Source organism: Columba livia, chromosome 23, assembly GCF_036013475.1.
Source record: "Columba livia isolate bColLiv1 breed racing homer chromosome 23, bColLiv1.pat.W.v2, whole genome shotgun sequence".
NCBI lineage: Eukaryota > Metazoa > Chordata > Aves > Columbiformes > Columbidae > Columba > Columba livia.
In genome coordinates, this window is record NC_088624.1 from 5,352,045 (window position 1) to 5,365,459 (window position 13,415).

The 13,415-nt window shown below is 49.1% G+C and overlaps 3 protein-coding genes across 3 annotated transcripts; 1 reads left to right on the top strand and 2 right to left on the bottom strand.

Annotated features, from left to right (window-relative positions):
* Window positions 1-2,074: 2,074 nt before the first annotated feature.
* LOC106145918 (feather keratin Cos1-1/Cos1-3/Cos2-1) lies at window positions 2,075-2,949 on the bottom strand. The gene is made up of 2 exons (XM_013370114.3): window positions 2,803-2,949; window positions 2,075-2,555 (listed from the first exon to the last, which is right to left on the bottom strand). The coding sequence occupies exons 1-2, from the start codon at window positions 2,932-2,934 to the stop codon at window positions 2,229-2,231; spliced, it is 459 nt and encodes a 152-aa protein (XP_013225568.3). The 5' UTR covers window positions 2,935-2,949; the 3' UTR covers window positions 2,075-2,228.
* Window positions 2,950-3,940: 991 nt separating this feature from the next.
* On the top strand, window positions 3,941-5,029 carry LOC135576204 (feather keratin Cos1-1/Cos1-3/Cos2-1-like). The gene is made up of 2 exons (XM_065039952.1): window positions 3,941-4,093; window positions 4,393-5,029. The coding sequence occupies exons 1-2, from the start codon at window positions 4,043-4,045 to the stop codon at window positions 4,717-4,719; spliced, it is 378 nt and encodes a 125-aa protein (XP_064896024.1). The 5' UTR covers window positions 3,941-4,042; the 3' UTR covers window positions 4,720-5,029.
* A 7,249-nt stretch (window positions 5,030-12,278) lies between these two features.
* LOC102083692 (feather keratin Cos1-1/Cos1-3/Cos2-1) lies at window positions 12,279-13,317 on the bottom strand. The gene is made up of 2 exons (XM_065039956.1): window positions 13,186-13,317; window positions 12,279-12,890 (listed from the first exon to the last, which is right to left on the bottom strand). The coding sequence occupies exon 2, from the start codon at window positions 12,867-12,869 to the stop codon at window positions 12,564-12,566; it is 306 nt and encodes a 101-aa protein (XP_064896028.1). The 5' UTR covers window positions 12,870-12,890; window positions 13,186-13,317; the 3' UTR covers window positions 12,279-12,563.
* Window positions 13,318-13,415: the final 98 nt, after the last annotated feature.

The following is a 13,415-nucleotide window of genomic DNA, read 5'->3' on the forward strand; positions in this document are numbered from 1 at the left end:
CCTCCAAGGGGCCACAGGTCCTGCCAGAAGACCAGCTTTTCTCAACAATACTGCAGTTCCTGACAGGAAACTGTTCCAGTGCAGGCTCTTCACAGGGCCACAGCTTCCTTCATGGTACATCTACCTGATATGGGCTGAGGTCCTCTGCAGACTGCAGAGTGGATATCTGCTCCACCATGGTCCTCCGTGGGCTACAGTGGCACTACATGCACCACCACAGGCTGCAGGGGATTCTCTGTTCTGGCATCTGAAGCACCTCATCCCCCTTCTTCTTCGCTCTCCTTGGTGTCTGCACAGTTGTTTCTCTCACATATTCCCACTCCTCTCTCCCAGCTGCTCCTGAACAACAGTTTTTATACCTCCTTAAATATGTTATCACAGAGGCACAAGCAACGTTGCTGATTGACTCAGCTTTGGCCAGCAGTAGGTCTATCTTAGAGCCAACAGGAACTGGCTTCATCTGACATGAGAACAGATTCTGGTGTATGCTCACAGAAATCACCTCTGAAGACTCCTCTGCTAATAAAACCTTGCCATGTAAATGGAACACAATCTTCCAACCAGGACTTTTCAATATTCTGTGATGTTCTCGGTGATGTCTTTCAATGGCAGTGCTGCCGTATGCAAAGAGCTCCAATGCACCACTGTCATGACAAAGAAAATCTGCATTCTAAAAAAGTATATTACGATGAAGACTGCAGTTTATTACAGAGAAAATAGGATTCTGCATTGCTAATACCTTCTAAATTACTTTGTCACCTAGAGAGAACTATTCTGTAGACAGAATTAGCCAAGACTACAGATCTGGGAAGGCCCTGGATTGCATTTGGGGAGCAGTGGTGGTGTGAGCAGAGCTCAGGCTGGCCCTGCCTCAGAACGATTGGGAAACCAGGGAAGCTGAGTACCAATAGGGTCATCACAAGTGTTTGTATTCTGTTTGGATAGGTGCCTGTCCTGTACTGTGGAAGGTGACCAGTGCCCAGTGAGATGGACAAAGATGGTGTTTCTGCTCTGAAGAAGGGAAGAGCATAAGAGGAACTTAACATGGTCCATGGGTTGCTGTGTGCCTGAGCTGTCATTTTGAGGCTAGCAGAGCATTCAGGATTTCCTTTTCTGCACTCAGAAGACCAGGGATACATAAGAGATGAAACAATTCAAAGTATTACCCAGGGCTGGAGGCCAAGGTCTATAAAGGTATTTTCAAGTATCATTGAAAAACACACCTAAATGTTGTCATGAACAGTGAAGCCAAACACTGTTTGCACAAAATCAGGAAAGATGAACACCTGAAACAAACCATGAGAAGGCAGGTGGGTCACTGGACTCCAGAGAACCGAAGCTGCTGTAGGGATGCTCTGTACAATGCTGCTATCTGCCCAGTCACCCTCCACCTATAAATAGTGAGATGGTAGCTAGAAAATGCATCCTTGGACACTGGGCACTGTTGTAGAGCTGTAGTGGCGCAAAAGGATGTTTGGTTCACATTGTGTAGCTTCAATGTGGCTGATACCAGTGCTAACTTGTGATTTACATCAATCCTTCCCATCTGCAGAGAAGCTGAACCCTGCCAGGGGTTAAAGAACTGTATGAGGAACCTATCTCATCTACATATGCCCATATGTTGCTGGCCATGAACACTAGACCAGGTGACAGAGGGAAAGGATTGAGAGATATGAAGCTGTGGGCTCTAAACAAGAATTGCTATTTCCCCGCCCCACTCCTGCCACCCTGTGAAGCCATTTCCTCAATTCTGGCCAATGGCTGTGGAGCAGCCGTCAATGTCTTCCGCAGCTTCAAGGGAAAAGGCAAAAAACAAAATCCACCACAGAGAGTCCAGCCCTCCCCTTCCCCCACCTTTTTCCCTGAGCAGACTAGAACAGTTGCCTCAGAACAAAGGACGAAAAGGCCCAGGCTTTTTTGCAGCACAACTTTAATGAGACTCAAGAAGAATAGGAAGTGGCTCACAAGGAACACCATAGGCAGCCACGAGGATGTAGTGAAACTCCTGCAGGGTATAAGTCTGCCTGCCTTGAACACGGAGGGGTGCTACTGGTCTCAACTAGGCTGGGCTTGGAAAACAGAAAGAGTAGGGAAAACAGAGAGATGGGAGAGGAAAAAGGAAACAATGGTTCAAAGCTCTGAATGCAATGCCATGAAGCTCTATCTCATTTCAAGGACCATGTTACAAGGTCTTGGGAGTTTCTTGCCCAAGGATGTTGCCAGCATCTTTAGCAGGGGCGACATCTGTTGCCACAGTAGCGGCTGGTAATGCAGGAGAGGTCAAAGCCCCCAGAGTTGATGGGCACTCCCTCACAGCTGAGGATGCTGCCAACAGCAGCGGAGGTGGAGGAGCCCACAACGGTGTTCTGTGGGAAGGAGCTGAGGATGGGGCCAGGCAGGGTCACCACCACAGGGGACGGCTGGATGACGACGTTGGAGCTCTGGCACTGCCTGACACAGGGCTCATTGCAGCTGTTGGCCAGTGGGGTTGGGCCACAGGGCTGGCAGGGCAGACACGGGTTGCAGCAGGACATGTCTCTGGGACTGAGGTTCACCTGGGAGACAGCACAGGAGAAGGAAGCAGAACATGAGGGCTTGAGCATGAGAAGCAGCACTGCATCTAACCACAATGGAGCCAAGGTACATCCCGGGACAGCATACCCTGCCCAGCTCAAATGCCGGGAGTCACCTCCACTAAGTCCCAGCTCCCAACCCATGGCCAAGACAGACCCTATGAGCAGAGACACACATTGAGGAAAGACACCTGATCCTGAAGAGGAGGAGAAGAGGCTTCGCACTCACCTGATTCCCAAGGAGAAGGAGGCGAGAGAAGTCAGTGAGAAAGCAGAGAGTTGGGCTGCCTTTTATAGGAGTCCTGCACTGCCTCAGGCCCAGGTACTCTTTGTGGAAGTAATAATTTTCTGACAAGCTCATGTTGAATGTAAAACACATCAGCTAATGGTATGGGTTGTGTCGTGGTTTCCTGGACTGCCGCCTTTTCATTTCCTGGCGTCTGCTAAGTGCTTTCCCATATGAAGGCTTCTATAAGTTGAGCAATGAAAGCACCAAGGATTTCCAGGGGCACACATGTCAGCACAGGCAGAAGCGTCAGATTAAGGCACCCTGTGTAGGTAGGTGATGTGCACCTGGGTCAATTCTGTGGGCTTCTTTGTGGCAAAGTTGTGAGGATATGAGCAACACTGTCATGTTCATGTCCAGATCCCCAAGGATCACATTTGAGAGGTTATTTCATATGTGGTCCCTGGAATCTCCACAGCAGAGGCACCAGGTGCTGACAATTTCCTGTCTTTCTGTGAGCATAAAGATTTTTGCATGGTTTCCTGCAGGCCTGCATGAGCACACCTGTGTCAGTCTGTACCCGTGTGACCCTCATCATGAGGACATGTGCAGGGCACAGCTGGGGACTCTCTCCTGGTGTATCCATGAGCACTGGGTGGAGATAAAATATTCCAGGGAAAAACTGGGGACATGCTCCTGATGTTTCCTGAGGACCTGTGGCAAGTGCACAGAGGGGATGAGGCTAAGGAACCCACCAAAAATTTCCTGAGAGCACTGTTGTTATATTGTAAATCACTCCCAGCAGCGACCCACCCACCTGTGTGAAACAATGAGCAACCCTCACCGAGAGCTGGCAGTCCTTCGGAAATGGATGTGAAACATAAAAGTGTTCCCCATTTCCAGACAACTTTGCCACAAAGAAGCCCACAAGAATGACCCAGGTGCACATCACCTGTCTACACGGGATGTCAGCAGCACTTGGGCTGACTCCTATGCCTGTGCTGACATGTGTTCGCTCTGGAAATCCTTGAGCCTTTCATCCCAGCGCTTAAAGAAACCTTCATATGGAAAAGCATGTGTCAGAATCCAGGAAATGAAAGGCTGGCAGTGCAGGAAACCAGGACACAGCCCATACCACTAGCTGATGTGTTTTACATTCATCATGAGCTTGTCAGAAAATTATTAGTTCCACAAAGGGTGCCTGAGCCTGAGGCAGTGCAGGACTCCTATAAAAGGCAGCCCAATGCTCTGCTCTCTCATCCACTTCTCTCACCTCCTTCTCCTTGGGCATCAGGTGAGTGTGAAGCTTCTTCTCCTCCTCCTTCAGAATCAGGTGTCTTTCTTCAATGTGTGTCTCAGCTGACGGGGTCTGTCCTGGCTCTGGGTTGGGAGCTGCTTTTCATGGGTGAGGGAAGGGTAGAGAAGTTCTTCTGCAGAGAGATGCTGGGACTTAGTGGAGGTGGCTCCTGGGATCTGAGATGGGCATAGTATGCTGGTACAGGATGTGCCTTGGCTCCATTGTGGTTGGGTGCAGTGCTGCTTCTCATGATCAGCCCAAAATGCTCTGCTTCCTTCTCCTGTGCTGTCTCCCAGGTGAACATCAGTCCCAGAGACATGTCCTGCTGCAACCCGTGTCTGCCCTGCCAGCCCTGTGGCCCAACCCCACTGGCCAACAGCTGCAATGAGCCCTGTGTCAGGCAGTGCCAGAACTCCACTGTTGTCATTGAGCCCTCCCCAGTGGTGGTGACCCTGCCTGGCCCCATCCTCAGCTCCTTCCCACAGAACACCGTTGTGGGCTCCTCCACCTCCGCTGCTGTTGGCAGCATCCTCAGCTGTGAGGGAGTTCCCATCAACTCTGGGGGCTTTGACCTCTCCTGCATTACCAGCCGCTACTGTGGCAACAGATGCCGACCCTGCTAAAGCTGACGGTGATATCATCGGGCAAGAACCTTGCAAGACTTTGGAACGTGGTCCTTGAAATGAGATAGAGCTTCATGGCATTGCATTCAGAGCTTTGAATCAGTTTCCTTCTTCCACTCTTCTCTTTCTCTCTCTCACTTTCCTCTGCTCTTCCTGTCTCCCAAAACCAGCCTAGTGGGACCCTCCTTCTACAGGGCAGGCAGACTGTCTCTATGCTGGAGCTTAACGACATCCTTGTGGCTGCCTATGGTTCTCCACGTAAGCCACCTCCTTTTCTTCTTAAGACTCATTAAAGTTATGCTGAATTCAATCCTGGGCCCTCCTCTCCTTGTTCATTCTTGGGTACCTCTGCCAGTCCCATTGGGCAAAAATTTGGAAGAAGAGGATGGTGGGACTCCCTGCCTTGCATTTTCTTTTGTTTGCTTTCCCTTGGAACTGCAGAAGACATTCATGGCCAATCCACAGCCAATAGCCAGAAGTGAAGAAATGGTTCCAAATGGTGGTAGGAGTTTGGCTGGGAAACAACAGTTCCTGAGGACAATCCATACTCTCATCTCTCTCATTCTTTTCCCTCCTTTACCTGATTTACTGTGCATGCCCAACACATAAGGCCAGAGGAGATAGAGGAACCTCATACGGTCCTTCAGCATTCGCTGAGCCCAGCTGCTCTCTAGACATGCATCTGCATAATCATCATTGAACACCAGGGTGGAAGGGAGTACAAGGATCACCTCCACTAATGTTTCTTGGCAAAAACACAGGCTAGCCACGATGGCATAGCACCCTGTCCAGCTGAATCTTAAATGTGCCCAATGTTTCAGAATCCACCACTTCCCTGGGAAGATGTCTCCAATGTCTCCCTTTTCTCACCATGGAAAATTTCCATCTTCTGTCCAATCAGAATGTTACCAGTTCATTGTAGCCTTTGCCCCTTGTCTTTTCCATGTGACTGCTTGTAAGAAGGGAGTCTCCATCTTCTTTCTGGGCACTCTTAATATATCGGAGCATGGTGCTGAGGTCTCCTCTAAGCTTCTCAAAACTGAACAAACCCAGTTCTCTTAGGCTTTCATGATATTTCATTTTCTTTTGTTCACTTTCCCTTGGAGCTCCAGAAGACATTCATGGCCAATCCTCCAACCTGTCCAGGTCATCCTGCAGGTTGACCTGCTTTTCAAGGCTAAGATAATTCACAAGTTAGGATTGGTATCAACCACACTCAGGCTACATAATGGAGTCACCACTTCCTGTGAACTCAATGACCTTATCACAGAATCACAGAATCAGAGAATCACTGAATTGACGGGGTTGGAAAAGACCTCAGAGATCATCGAGTCCAACCCTTGGCTCAACTCTAGTCCATTTACTAGATCATGGCACTAAGTGCCATGTCCAATCTCAGTTTAAAAACCTCCAGGGACGGCGAGTCCACTACCTCCCTGGGCAGGTCATTCCAATGCCTGACCACTCTCTCTGTAAAGAATTTCCTTCTAATATCCAACCTAAATTTCCCCTGGTAGAGTTTAAGCCCATGCCCCCTTGTCCTGCTGCTAACTGCCTGGGAGAAGAGACCAATCCCCACCTGGCTATAACTTCCCTTCAGGTAGTTATAGAGGGTGATGAGGTCACCTCTAAGCCTCCTCTTCTCTAGACTAAACAACCCCAGCTCCCTCAGCCTCTCCTCATAGGTCTTATGTTCAAGTCCCTTCACCAGTCGTGTTGCTCTTCTCTGGACCCGCTCCAGCACTTCAATGTCTTTCCTGAGCTGAGGGGCCCAGAACTGAACACAATACTCCAGGTGTGGCCTCCCCAATGCAGAGTACAGGCGAAGGATCACTTCCCTTGTCCTGCTGACCACGCTATTTTTGATACAGGACAGGATACCGTTGGCCTTCTTGGCCACCTGGACACACTGTTGGCTCATGTTGAGCTTCCTGTCAATTAGTACCCCCAGGTCCCTTTCTGTCAGACTGCTCTCCAGCCACTCTGCGCCCAGCCTGTAGCGCTGCAGGGGGTTGTTGTGACCAAAGTGCAGCACCCGGCATTTGGCCTTATTGAACTTCATCCCATTGGAATCAGCCCATTTTTCCACTCTATCCAGATCCCTCTGCAGAGCCCTCCTGCCTTCCAGCAGGTCGACACTCCCTCCCAACTTGGTGTCATCAGCAAATTTGCTGATGATGGTCTCAATCCCCTCATCTAAATCATCAATAAAGATGTTAAACAGGACTGGACCGAACACTGACCCCTGGGGAACACCACTAGTGACTGGCCGCCAGCTGGATGCAGCCCCATTCACCAGCACTCTCTGGGCCCAGCCCTCCAGCCAGTTCTTAACCCAGCGTAGAGTACACTTGTCCAAGCCATGGGCTACCAGCTTTTGCAAGAGTATATTATGGGAGACAGTGTCAAAGGCCTTGCTGAAGTCCAGATAGACCACATCCACGGCTTTCCCCTCATCCACCAGCTGGGTCACCTGATCATAAAAGGAGATCAGGTTGGTCAGACAGGACCTGCCCCTCCTAAACCCATGCTGGCTGGGTCTGATCCCTTGTCCATCCTGAAGGTGCTGTGTGATTCCATTCAGGATGATCTGCTCCATAACCCTGCCAGGCACCGAGGTCAGGCTGACAGGCCTGTAGTTGCCGGGGTCAGCTCTGCAGCCCTTTTTGTGGACTGGGATAACATCGGCCAATTTCCAATCATATGGGACCTCCCCAGTGAGCCAGGACTGTTGGAAGATGATGGAGAGTGGCTTGGCAAGTTCTTCTGCAAGCTCCCTCATCACCCTAGGATGGATCTCATCTGGTCCCATAGACTTGTGAGGATCCAGATGGCTCAGTAAATCACCAACTATTTCCTCCTGGAATACAAGGGGCCTATCTGGCTTTCTATCTCTGTCAACCACCTCCAGAGATGAGTTGTCCTGAGGGCCACCTGTCTTACTGGTAAAAACTGAGGCAAAGTAGGTATTAAGTACCTCAGCTTTCTCCTCATCTTTGTTAACTATATTTCCCTCAGAGTCCAACAGAGAATGGAGGTTTTCCTTGCCCCTCCTTTTGTTATTAACATATTTGAAGAAGGACTTTTTATTATCCCTGACAGAATTGGCCAAATTAACTTCAAATTGCACTTTTGTTTCCCTGATCTTTTTTCTGCATGATCTAGCTATTTCCCTAAATTCTTCATAAGTAGCCAGCCCTTTTTTCCACAGTCGGTAAAGTCTCTTTTTATTTCTGATTTCATTCAGAATCTCCCTGTTTAGCCAAGCAGGTTGTCTTCCCCGCCGGCTAGCCTTTCGGCACAGTGGTATAGCCTGTTCCTGTGCACTCAAAACCACCTGCTTGAAGCATGTCCAACCCTCCTGGGCCCCCTTGTTTTTAAGCATTGTTCCCCAGGGTATGCTCTGAACTAGACTTCTGAATAGGCAAAAATCTGCCCTCCGGAAGTCCAGCGTAGAGGTTTTGTTAATGGTTCTCCCTGCATCTCTGAGTATTGAAAATTCTATTATTTCATGGTCGCTATGCCCCAGGCGGCCTCCAACCACTACATCTCCCACCAGCCCTTCTCTGTTTGTAAACAGTAGGTCTAGCGGGGTCTTGCCCCTGGTGGGCTCATTTACCAGCTGATGAAGGAAATTGTCCTCTATACACTCTAGGAACTTCCTAGACTGCCTCTTCTGTGCAGTATTGAGCTCCCAGCAGATATCCGGCAGGTTAAAGTCACCCACAAGAACAAGGGCCGTTGATTTTGAGACATCTGCCAGCTGCTTGTAGAATAATTCATCTCCTTCATTGTCCTGGTTGGGCGATCTATAACAGACACCCACGAGGATGTCAGCCTTGTTGGACTTCCCCCTGATTCTGGTCCACAGGCACTCAACCTTGTCACTGCTGACCTCAAGTTTAACAGAGTCGAGTGACTCTCTAACATATAAAGCCACCCCTCCATCTCTCCTACCCTGCCTATCTTTTCTGAAGAGCTTGTAGCCACACATAGCAGCACTCCAGCCATATGAGTCATCCCACCATGTTTCTGTGATGGCAACTATGTCATAGCTTTCCTGCTGCACGATGGCTTCCAGCTCCTCTTGTTTGTTGCCCATACTGCGTGCATTCGTGTACATGCACTTCAAGTGGGCTGCTGATTTCCCTCTTAATTCGGGCTTTCCATCCTTAGGCTGATCTTTGGAGAGCCCAGTTTCAATCCCTTCCCCCTTCAAACCTAGTTTAAAGCCCTCCTGATCAGCCCTGCCAACTTATGGGCTGTAGTCCTCTTGCTCTCCGTAGAAGGATGAAGCCCATCTGACTTGAGGAGACTGGGTACCACGGAGCTTGCCCCATGGTCAAAAACCCCAAAATTTTGATGGTGACACCAATCCTTAAGCCACCTGTTGATGAGATGGGCTTTTCTGCTCCTCTCTTTATTTAGTTCCTCATCCATCCCAGCTAGCACAGGAACTGAAACAAATATCACTTGTGCTCCCATCCCATGAACTGACTGACCCAGTGCTTTAAAGTCCTTTTTAATTATCTTGATACTTCTTCTGTTGATGTCCTCGCTGCCAGCTTGGACTATTAACAGGGGATAGTAGTCTGAGGGCTGAATCAGCTCCGGAAGTCTTCTATTAATGTCCCTCACCCTGGCCCCAGGAAGGCAACAGACCTCCCTGTGGGATGGGTCTGGGCGACATATAGGGCCCTCTGTTCCCCTCAGAAGGGAGTCGCCAACTACTACCACTCTTCTTTTTTTTTTTCCTCTTACAGCTGCAGTTGTGATTCTTTTTGTTGATGAGGTCCATCCAGAGGGCTCTCCAGGTGGATCTTCTTGGCTGTCCTCTGCCTGATTTTCAGGGTCCAGGGCCTCATATCTATTTGTTAGGGGTACCAAGTGTGGTGATGGGGTTTGAGAGAGGGTTCTTTTACCTCTCTGATCAGGGACCTGTTTACATTCCCCCCATCAATTAGATCTGCTGTATCCGCCTTATGGCAGGAGGGACAAGGCTTTGCCATCTCCTGTTGCACACCCTTAGGAGTCAAAAGAGCCTGACCCCACCAGTCTATTTCTTCTTCACTCTCCCTAATGCTCCTTAGTCTCTCCACCTCTTCCTTAAGCTCCGGGTTACTGAAGCTCCAGGACAGGCACCACTTGCAGTGGACAGGACAGGCACCAACCCAAGTGCAGCTGAAGCACAAGTGCTGACCCTGCCAGTACTCAGCTTTCTGGTCTCCCTCAAGTGCTCTGAGGCAGGGCCAACCTGAGTGCTCATGTCACCACTGCTCCTTACTTCGAGAGCTGTCCTGCAAGAGACCCTGCACACTCCTGGGAACCACATGGGCACAGCAAAGTACAGGGCTGTGCCCTCATGGTAGGACATCTCTCCCCACACAGGGATCTGCAGGGAAAAGCACCAGTCTGGGCATGTACAGTGGAAGAATGAGTACTGGTCCTAAGCCCAGGAAGGCAAGCCCCCAGCATGGTGCCATGGTCCTGCTCTGCCTTGGGCCCAAGCAATGGACCCCAGCATGGAGCCTGTGCACACACAAGAGAGCTGTCATCTAAAAGACCTAGACAATCAAGACACGCCTTTGGGTACATGTAGCTGACACTCTAGATGGAAGTCTCATATGGACCTGCTGACTGCACTTTGGGCATTCTCATTTCTCTTGATCTTCCAGAGAAGAAATTGAAAGCTTCATGTCCCTCTTTCCTATTCCCTGCCTGCAGAGTTTTCTCTTTTGGTGAACAAGACTTGGAAACGAAGAGGACATTGGCCATGCAGCATTCTATATTCTCTGCCAAAAATGTCAGCCTGAACTGATATACAGTCGTTTTGAATGAGGATTTCCTTAGTGATGACAGTGGTGCAGTGGAGTGGTTAGCATATTGTGACATCATGATTGAAGGATGTCCCTGAGAGTTCATAGAATTATAGAATATTTTGTATTGGAAGGGACTTGAAAGATCATCTGGTCCAGTCTTTCACGGGCAAGAGAGACTAGATGAGATTAGCAATCACCCTTTCCCATCTCATCTTGGAAACTTCCAGTGACAGGGTCTCCACATCCCCGGGTGGTCATTCCTGTGAAGGATTGTTCTCAACATACAAAAAAAAATTTTCTGTCATAATGAATCCTCTCCCAGTGACACATGTACTCACTGGACGTTATGTTGTCCACCTGGCTCCTTGTGATGAGAGAGCATCTTTCCTTTTTCTAGATACCCTCTAAGTATTCGAATACTGTGATGAGGTGTCCTTGAGCCTTCTGTTCTCCATGGAAAAAAAGACAAAACAAATTCAGTCTACCATCTGAGGACAGGTTCTCCAGTCCTTTGGTCTAATTAGGCACATTCACAGGAGTGCTGGTGGCTCCTGGATAAGGATCAGTGACACTGAGTCTGGGGGATTGGATCCCAGCTGTGTTTTTTTTTTTGTTGTGGAGTGGCTGGTCAGAGGAAGTGCCATGTGTGTGACGATGACCAGCATACAAATGCCCGTGTTACCAGCGTTAGCAAGAAGTATATTTTTTTCTCTCATGGGAGCGTTGGAATGAAGAAGTTTGCATACGGTGACATTGCAATTAAAGGACATCACTGAGGGGATCATGAACTCAGTGATAAACAGGAAGGCAGTAAAAAATGAGAATGACTGCTCCAGCCAGCAAACAACACAAAAGATTTTCCTAAGGACAAGGAATGTCTCCATTATTTTTCACACAATAGTGATTGTATACTAGTTCTCCACAACTGAAACCTGAGGAGGATAAAGAACGGAAGCCATTTTCCATCAGGGTTGGAATGTACATTGAGAAGATAATGGCACATGGGGCCATGTGCCCACTTTTTGAGGGGTGGGAAACCCAGGGGAATGAGATCAAATACAGGTGTCTTGTTCTCCTTTGCCAGCCCAGGACATGACCAGAAGTAATCAGAACCCAGACAAGACTGAAAGAACAAATATGTGGTGGGTAAAATCTATTATGTTGTTTGCTGTCAAGTGTACAAATCAGCACCTGTTTTAGACTGAGAGAACCCACTTAGCCCAGAGAACGGTCTGACAATACCTAGCCTGCAGTGTGGATGTGGACCAGAGTAGAAAGGACATGGCAGAGTTGTGACCAACATTTCTGCTCTGCTGGAACTCACTATTGCCGTGGAATGGTGGACTCCCATTGCAGATAATAGAATGTGTTGTAATTCCTGGATTCATTGAACTCTTAATTGCTTCCTTTTAATTCCTTACTTCAAATCCCAAAGTATCTGTTAAGTCTAATACAGACCGTGGTTGGAGATTTCATCAAGTGTGACAGGGGAGAGAATGTCAGATAAGAAATAACAATGTCTTTGCCCAACAAGGTCAGGAAGGGTGAGACAGCTGCTGAGCTCAGCATCCCTCAGACTCAACTCCAAAAAGTTAATTAATGAAACCCTGAAAATAATTTACTGTGTGTCCAAGTGACAAAATCCACTGAGGAAAGTCCTACACTCCTCCTCTTCCATATTTTTCCCTTAGCGCATTGGAATAGTTGCCTCAGAATAAAGGAAGACTCGGAGGCTCAGGCTTGGATGCAGCACGACTTTAATTAGTCTCAAGAAAAAAAGGAGGTGGCTTGCAAGATCAGTCACAAAGATGTGGTGAAACTCTTGCAGGGAGTCAGGCTGCCTGCCCTGCAGAAGGAGGGAGGCCAAGAGGTACCCACTAGGCTGCCCTTGGAGACAGAAAGAGAAAAAGAGAGAGACATGAGTGGAAGAAGGAAACATCAGTCCAAACCTCTGAGTGCAATGCTGTAAAGCTCTATGTCATTTCAAGGACCATGTTCCAAGGTCCTGGGAGATTCCCTTCAGCTTTAGCAGGGTCGGCATCTGTTGCCACAGTAGCGGCTGGTAATGCAGGAGAGGTCAAAGCCCCCAGAGTTGATGGGCACTCCCTCACAGCTGAGGATGCTGCCAACAGCAGCGGAGGTGGAGGAGCCCACAACGGTGTTCTGTGGGAAGGAGCTGAGGATGGGGCCGGGCAGGGTCACCACCACAGGGGAGGGCTCAATGACGATGGTGGAGCTCTGGCACTGCCTGACACAGGGCTCATTGCAGCTGTTGGCCAGTGGGGTTGGGCCACAGGGCTGGCAGGGCACGCATGGGTTGCAGCAGGACATGTCTCTGGGACAGAGGGTCACCTGGAAGAGGGGAAAGGAGGAAAGAGATCATGAGGAGCTGATCATGAGAAGTAGCACTGCACCCAACCACAATGGAGCCAAGGCACATCCTGTACCAGCATACACTGCCCAACTCACATGCCAGGAGCCACCTCCACTAAGTCCTAGCGTCTCTCTGCAGAAGACATTCTCTCCCCTTCCCTTACCCATGAGAAGCAGCTCCCAACCCAAGGCCAGGACAGACCCTGTCAGCTGAGACACACATTGAGGAAAGACACCTGATCCTGAAGAGGAGGAGAAGAAGCTTCACACTCACCTGATTCCCAAGGAGAAGGAGGCAACAGAAGTGGATGAAAGAGCAGGGAGTTGGGCTGCCTTTTATAGGAGTCCTGCACTGCCTCAGGCTCCCTGAGTGGAAATAATAATTTTCTGACAAGCTCGTATTGAATGTAAACCACACCAGCTAATGATATGGGCTGTGTCCTGGTTTCCTGCACTGCCACCTTTTCATTTCCTGCCATCTGCCATGTTATTTCCCATACGATA